This window comes from Kryptolebias marmoratus, linkage group LG12 (genome assembly GCF_001649575.2).
Source record: "Kryptolebias marmoratus isolate JLee-2015 linkage group LG12, ASM164957v2, whole genome shotgun sequence".
Classification (NCBI taxonomy): Eukaryota; Metazoa; Chordata; class Actinopteri; order Cyprinodontiformes; family Rivulidae; genus Kryptolebias; species Kryptolebias marmoratus.
In genome coordinates this window covers 23126707-23134895 of record NC_051441.1, presented here as the reverse complement: position 1 = coordinate 23134895, position 8189 = coordinate 23126707, and the positions used below count along the sequence as shown (strand labels likewise).

Here is an 8189-nt window from a genome sequence, read left to right as displayed (position 1 = left end):
AGCCGAGGATCAGACCGCCAAGGTCCCCGCCTTCGGCCACCACCCATCTCACATTACACCCGACCCCTTTGGCCCCTCCCATAGGTGGTGAGCCCATGGGAAGGGGGACCCACGTATCCTCTTCGGGCTGTGCTCGGCCGGGTACCATGGGTGAAAGCCCGCCCACCAGGCGCTCGCCAACGTGCCCCACCTCCAGGCCTGGCTCCAGAGTGGGGCCCCTGTGACGCGCGTCCAGGCGAGGGACCACTGTGTCCAACATTTTGACTCATCGTAAGGGGTCTTTGGGCTGCACTTTGTCTGATCCCTCACCTAGGACCTGTCTGCCTTGGGTGACCCTACTAGGGGCATGAAGCCCCTGACAGCATAGCTCCTAGGATCATTGGGACACTCAAACCCCTCCACCACTGGAGGTGCACGTCTAAAAATATGTGCACAACTTTGCTGCGACTGATGTCATAAATCTGCACAGTAAGAAGATTTTTTTTTACCTCAAAAGATAAAATACACATAATTTTAATAAAACATTATTAAGTGTAAATGTGTGTTGGTTGTCTGGGTGATAAAATACGAATAAAAAATAAACCTAAATCATACTGAAGTGTCTTCAAATGGTGGACATTCTTCTGGGTCTTCAGCAGTGATGTAAATGATCAAAGAAATTACTTTACAGACATAGGTTATTCTTGAACAGTGAGAGTTTATTCAAAATAACAGAGTCTGTGCTGAATCGAAATTTCTGGCCTAATCAGTGAAATCCCCCCTTCCTCTCGGGGCTGCTTCTTTTTATAAACATTTACCACACCCAGCTGTAGAATAAAACCCACACATCCCATTGGGACGGACCTTAACAGTATGGATTCAAATACATTAATTTCCCTTTATGGTGATAAGCTGGGGTCCTTAGACATGCAACAGATAACAAAAAAGCTACTGCATTCACTGCAGTAGCTTCTGACAGTCGTGAGCTTAGGATCCCACAATCCCCTTCCCAAGAAGGGATCGTAAGAAGACATTGTCTCAAAATGGGAACTCAGGCTCCATTGCCTGACAGCACAGATGTAGCCCAGTTACCTTAATACCTGTATTATTAGTCAGTGATCAAAATATATGGGTTGGGCCTCATCAACACTACCATCTCGTTTTTAAAATGTGGTGCCACGGCTTCATTTGTGATGCATTTTGATTTGGTGCTTGAGGATTTGAAATTTTATGCTGTTGCATAATCTTGAAAGCACTCTTTCAGCCACAGCAAATTGTACATTATGCTGGACCATAGCAACAGCCAGTTTCACAGCTACTTCTTCCTTAAATTGGCGGTTGACAAACGACTAAAGGTAGCATTACCGCAAAAGGTCAGTTATGTTGATTTTTTTCTTTACATCTTTAATGTCCTCAAAGGCAGTCAACTGATTTTTTTTTCAGCCCTTTGATTTTTAGTGCATTTTCACTGACCAGCTTTTCTAGTTTCAAAGCAGGTGTTGATCAGCTTGGACAGTTTTATGATGTTGGGATTGTTGCCGCTTTTCTCCTCACCTTAAACAACGAGCCTTTTGGTGGGCTGGCGCCATCTTGGGACCTCCTTGGAAAAATGTTGTCTAGTCTCAGAAAAAATAGATCCTCAGAGAGAAGCCCATGATGTCTTTTTTTTTTCAATTTTTTTCATCTTCACAAACAAAAAAAGTTTGGAGATGCCAGAATCTTTATGGAATTTTATTCCACACAACATTTTTTAAATAATTGGGGGGTTAAAATTTTGTTAAATTGCCTGTAAAACTGAATTTTATCAACAAACATTACTCTTATGGAAACTGTGTCAGACATATTGTTTGTCTTTGTGCTGATATCAATTTGCTTTCTATTTGTGTTTGTAACAATGAAGATAAATGAAGTTGAGGAAAAAAAAATCCTAATAGCCCCACCTCGCAAGGCTTCTCTCGGATGCAGTTTTTTCTGATACCTGAGAATGTCCTAAAATGTACACCATACTCCTGCCGTTGTCAGTCTCCTTACCATCAACATTAGTGCAATCTATCGTTACTGCTCTAGGGAATGTCTATCAGCATCTCCTGTTAAAGCTCTAGTTAGCAAAACAAAACAAATGGTGTGGTTTTCATCAGAAAAGTCCACACAGACACCCACAAACTATGAAATCATTTTTATTTGGATAGATAAGATCAAACAATACAAAACAGAGACATGTTACTAAACAGTCTATTTCAAGTAAGAAATAACTCCTTTAAATAGATCAGTGAGGTTAGCTTTAGGATAGAAGTTAAATGCTTGTGGTGTCAGCAGGAAATGTAACTAAAAGAAACTGCCAAAATAATAAGTTCTTGTAGACAAGCTCTTAAAGATTAGATAATAATGGAGTACATTACCTCTGTCTACAAAAGCATCAATAGGGGGTAAGAAATGTTCATTCCTAAAAAAAAACTTATTTTTTTTCCATCAAAAGATTAAAACCACCCTGGAAACAAACATATTGTTTCCTTTTTCATGTCCAGTTTTCCTCAACTGTAGGCTTGTTACAGGAGGAAGGTAAGTAATTAACTCAGCATGCAGAACACTAATAATTTATTAAAATGTTTATTTTAACCAACATCAGACACAAAACCATTACTGTGAGTCAGTTTGTGTCAGATATGTCAGAGGTCTTACAGAAAAACTCTAGAAAGATCTGCTAGACTTCTAAAAACACAAAGCAGAACATAGTTCTGTAGGTCTTAAACTAGAAGAATGTAGGGGGGATGTTCTTCAGCAGAAATAAAACCCTCTTTGTAAAAGAGCTGACTTAAGGTTCTCAGAACAAAGGAAGAAACATTTTCTTCATATTTTCCTGAACTATTCAGCTGAGGGAGAACTATCAGAATAACCACACAGCCTGGTGTTCAGGTTGGATCACTGAGCTGCACAGAAACAACTACATCTAACACTACCCTGACATGTCATACTGCTGGCTGCCCTGGCTGGGGAGGAGCAGTGATGGAGGTGGTAGGGGGACTGATTCTTCGGAGGCTGGGGGGGCCGCTGCACCCACAGGATTAGGTGCTTCCTGCCCCACTGAAGAGTCTGATGCTGCTTCAGCTCCAGGGTTGCTGTCTGCCGGGGGAGCTGTGCTGCTGTTGTCGTCACTGAGGCTGCTGCTGAGAGGGGTGTTGCTCTCACTGGGAGGCTCGGGAGGAAAAGCAGCCTTATCAGAAGCAGAGGAGGGAGGATCACTTGGGGGAAGTGGAGCAGACTGGTGGTCAGAGGGGGTTTCTGCAGGTGCTGTTTCATCTGTGGCAGGCAGGAAAGACAAAGATGGATGGACTTGTGGTCATCAATATAATCTGACGTAGTTATTGAGGCAGTATTTGTTTTAAGAGATGTAAACTTAATATGCGTGCACGGATACCCAATTCCATTGCTGTAGGCTTGTCATCCTTTTTGGTTCCTGAAGTGGTGTTAGCAGTGATACTAACAGAATCATTACTCTGCTCTGCAGCTTTGTTTCCAGTAGCATCAGGTTGTTGTGCAGCCTTCTCCGCCTGCTCAGCCACTTCCCGCTCCCTCTCCTCCGCTCGCCGCCTTGCTGCCTCTTCAGCTGCAGCCATCTCTGCTGCTAGCTTCTCCATGTCCACCTCTACCTTCTGACTGCACAACTGGACACAAAACAATAGCAGCAGCAAAAAGACGTCCCGTTTTGTGTTTTTATTGTCTTGAGGTGTGTAAAACACCTCAAGACAATAAAAACACAAAATAATAAAGGCCTAGCATTTGTTCAAAAAATGCATATTACACACCACCTTTTATGCCAGAGTTTTAGACTAACGTAACATCTTATGATGGGAAATGGAGATTGGTCAAACCTTGAAAATCACGTTAAGCCTGATTTCATAATATTGCGAGATCTGTAAGTTACTGTACTTACACAATTTGAGAAATCCTAGATGATGATGTAATGGCTTTTGATAGTATACAGTGGTGTGAAAAAGTGTTTGCCCCCTTCCACATTTCCTGTTTTTTTGCATGTTTGTCACACTTAAGTGTTTCGGAACATCAAACCAATTTAAATAATAGTCAAGGACAACACAAGTAAACACAAAATGCAATTTGTAAATGAAGGCGTTTATTATTAAAGGAGAAAAAAAATCCAAACCATCATGGCCCTGTGTGAAAAAGTGATTGCCCCCCTTGTTAAAATATACTATAACTGTGGTTTTTAACACCTGAGTTCAATTTCTCTAGCCACACCCAGGCCTGATTATTGCCACACCTGTTGTCAATCAAGACATCACTTAAATAGGAGCTGCCTGACACAGTAAAGTCCACCAAAAGATCCTTAAAAGCTACACATCATGCCGAGATCCAAAGAAATTCAGGAACAATTGAGAAAGAAAGTAATTAAGATCTATCATTCTGGAAAGGGTTATAAAGCCATTTCCAAAGCTTTGGGAATCCAGCGAACCACAGTGAGAGCCATTATCCACAAATGGCGAAGACATGGAACAGTGGTGAACCTTCCCAGGAGTGGCCGCCCGCCCAAAATTACCCCAAGAGCGCAGCGACGACTCATCCAAGAGGTCACAAAAGACCCCACAACAACGTCCAAAGAACTGCAGGCCTCACTTGCCTCAGTTAAGGTCAGTGTTCATGACTCCACCATCAGAAAAAGACTGGGCAAAAATGGCCTGCATGGCAGAGTTCCAAGAAGAAAACCACTGCTGAGCAAAAAGAACATTAAAGCTCGTCTCAATTTTTCCAAAACACATCTTGATGATCCCCAAGACTTTTGGGAAAACATTCTGTGGACCGATGAGACAAAAGTGGAACTCTTTGGAAGGTGTGTGTCCCATTACATCTGGCGTAAAAGGAACACTGCATTTCAGAAAAAGAACATTATACCAACAGTAAAATATGGTGGTGGCAGTGTGATGGTCTGGGGCTGTTTTGCTGCGTCAGGACCTGGAAGACTTGCTGTGATAAATGGAACTATGAATTCTGCTGTCTACCAAAAGATCCTGAAGGAGAATGTCCGACCATCTGTTCGTGAACTCAAGCTGAAACGAACTTGGGTTCTGCAGCAGGACAATGATCCTAAACACACCAGCAAGTCCACCACTGAATGGCTGAAGAAAAACAAAATGAAGACTTTGGAGTGGCCTAGCCAAAGTCCTGACCTGAATCCTATTGAGATGTTGTGGTATGACCTTAAAAAGGCCGTTCATGCTCGAAAACCCTCTAATGTAACTGAATTAGAACAATTCTGCAAAGATGAGTGGGCCAAAATTCCTCCAGAACGCTGTAAAAGACTCATTGCAAGTTATCGCAAACGCTTGGTTGCAGTTGTTGCTGCTAAGGGTGGCCCAACCAGTTATTAGGTTTAGGGGGCAATCACTTTTTCACACAGGGCCATGATGGTTTGGATTTTTTTTCTCCTTTAATAATAAACGCCTTCATTTACAAATTGCATTTTGTGTTTACTTGTGTTGTCCTTGACTATTGTTTAAATTGGTTTGATGTTCCGAAACACTTAAGTGTGACAAACATGCAAAAAAACAGGAAATGAGGAAGGGGGCAAACACTTTTTCACACCACTGTAGATGACAACATTTGAGTTAACTGGAAGCACACCTGTGAATGCATCTTAAGGCACACCTCAAACACACTGCTTCTTTGTATGACATCTTGAGAAAAATCAAAGAAATCAGCAAAATATATCAGGAAAAGAACTGTCAACCTCTACAACTCTGGTTCATCCTTGGGTACAATTTCCAGATGTCTGAAGGTGCTCACTTATATGCAAGTAATCATGGGAATCATCATCATTATGGGAATGTCCTGCCATCATACTGCTCAGGAAGGAGATAAGTTCTGCGTTCCTGAGATAAATTTGTTTTGGTGTGAAATGTGTGTATCAACCTCAAAACAAAAGCAAGACCCTGTGAAGTTACTGGCTGAAGCTGGTCAGAAAGAGTCGATATTCAAACTGAAAGAAGTCTTATACAGAAAAGGGCTGAAAGGTCACTCAGAGAAGACAGTGACTAAAATTGAATTAATTACATTTGGATGAAAAAGGGGGAAGCTTGCAAACCTGAGAACATCATACCAATTGTGAAGTTCAGGGGAGGCAGCGGGATGTTGTGGAGGTGTTTTGCTGCAGGAGGGACTAATGAATTTCAGGGTTTCCTCTAAGATTTCTTTTACCCATGGTGGGCTGCCTGCAGGGGGTCGGGGGAGGCGGGGTGGGCAATATTATAGAGGGGGAACTGATTATTTCAGACAGCTGAAATATTTGGTTCCTCCCAAGTAACTTTGGCAAATAAAGAGCAGATGTTTCCAAATTCTCAAGGATAGTTGTGTGTGATGGTAGGATTGAACAACCTACATCTGAAGATGATTGCTTATTTTCTGTCCGATGAGGTAGAGCTGATTATTTTAGACAAAAAACAGACATTAACTACCAAAAAAGCAGCAACTAGAAATGTTTCATCCAGTAATGTGTCATGTTTTACTTAAGAATGGGATTTACCAGGAAGTCTAATTTTTCCTGTCCTGCTATCAGCTAGCTTCCATCCTTCTATATTAGCAATAAAAAATTATAAATACACACGATGTGTTTAGTGAGTGACTGACATTTGTCAGGCTAAAGTGAACATGACTAAAGTTGGAAAAAGACAGATTCTCTCTGAGATTAAAAACAACACAATACTGTGTAAGAAAAACCCACACGGATTATTGATCAAGCCTTTCTCATCCAAAAGTCAATGGTCAAATTTCTGATTCATTTCTGATACAATGCAAACTCTGTCATGACCATGGAACACTGAACCAGCTCTTTACCCTCACTAGGGTCCTTGAGGGAGCATGGGAGTTCGCCCAACCAGTCTGCATGACTTTTGTGGCCTTGCAGAAGGCATTCAACCAGGTTCCACTGGATACCCTGTGGGAGGTGCTCTGTGACTATGGGATTGGGGGTTCATTGTTACGAGCCATTACAAGGGGAGTCTGGTTCACACTTTTCCTAGGGAGGTCTTCCGGGCATGTCCAACTGGGAGAAAAAAAAACGAAAAGACCCAGGACATGCTGGAAAGACTGTTTTTGGGCTGACTTAGGAACACCTTGAAATCCTCCCGGAAGATATGGAAAAGGTGGCTGTGAAAAGAGATGTCTTGGTCTCCGTGCTCCAACTCCTGCCACCATGACCCTCTCCAGAACAAGCAAAAGATAATGGATATCTATCAAGTATAAAACTCAGCTTGCACTTTATAATAACATATTTAGTTATCTGGGGTTAAGCCTCATTCCCACTTCCCCCTTGTTTGTCTTTAGGCTAATTAATATATCAGTACCCGTTTCAGTTCAGTGTTGAATGAGTCAGTAGTCTCCAGGAAGCGTCTTTTCTTTTCCTGATGGCGATCTTCAATCTGTAGAAGTTCTGCTTCCAATTTCCTCTAAAACCACCAAAAGACAAAAGTTCAGTAATCAGTCATTATCAGTCCTAAATTACCAGTAACACAGAAGTCCTGAAACTCTGAAAATGAAAGAATTCTAACCTACCTGGTGGACCATGAGAGACTGGACTTGTCTCTTGAGAACTTGCATACGAGCCGTTGTAACAACAGAGCGGACATCAGGAACAACAAACTCGCTGAGGATGTCGCTGATGAGTCTGTGGTTTCTCTGAAAGCGAGCAGCTGCTGTGTGCTTTACTGAAAAACCATCATCATAGTCTGAACAGACAAAAAGGGACATGGTTAAGTGACATGCAGCACAATACTTTTAAAACCGTTCTTGGATTCTTAAAACTGTCAGAATGTAAGTGTAACTGTGCCATGAAAAAGACTTCATCTCCACTGAATTTTTCTTTTAAAAGGCAATAACTTAGTTCCAGGTTCAATATGTGCAATAAGGTCATGTCAATAAATTATAAATAAACATTGAATCAGTCCAGCCCTCAACTAGAAGCAATTTTAAAACTAGAACTGCAAGCAGTTATCAACGGGTTCCAAGCCCCCACGCTCCGCCCCTATCTGCGCGCTCCGATCCCGACGCCCCGCCGGCGTGGCTCCGCCGTCTCTCGGCGAGCGGGCCGAGTCGAAACTCGCCAGTACGGTACGTACCCAAAGGCGCTTTGTAAGACGTAACGGTACAATTTGTGTAGTAAGCTCGGGGAGGAAAAGCTAACTGCCATTTGATACCACACAGAG

General features: G+C 42.2%; 1 protein-coding gene across 2 annotated transcripts in view; it reads right to left on the bottom strand.

The window, feature by feature from the left end:
* Positions 1–2140: 2140 nt before the first annotated feature.
* Positions 2141–8189, bottom strand: part of LOC108228852 (SWI/SNF-related matrix-associated actin-dependent regulator of chromatin subfamily E member 1) — a 17304-nt gene continuing 11255 nt past the window's right edge. For both annotated transcript variants that reach the window (XM_037978605.1, XM_037978606.1), the window contains exons 8-11: positions 7540–7712; positions 7332–7433; positions 3395–3641; positions 2141–3276 (exon numbers count right to left, since the gene is read on the bottom strand). In XM_037978605.1, the coding sequence (XP_037834533.1) occupies positions 2933–3276; positions 3395–3641; positions 7332–7433; positions 7540–7712 (866 nt within the window). In that variant the 3' untranslated portion in view covers positions 2141–2932. The remainder of the gene's footprint in view (positions 3277–3394; positions 3642–7331; positions 7434–7539; positions 7713–8189) is intronic.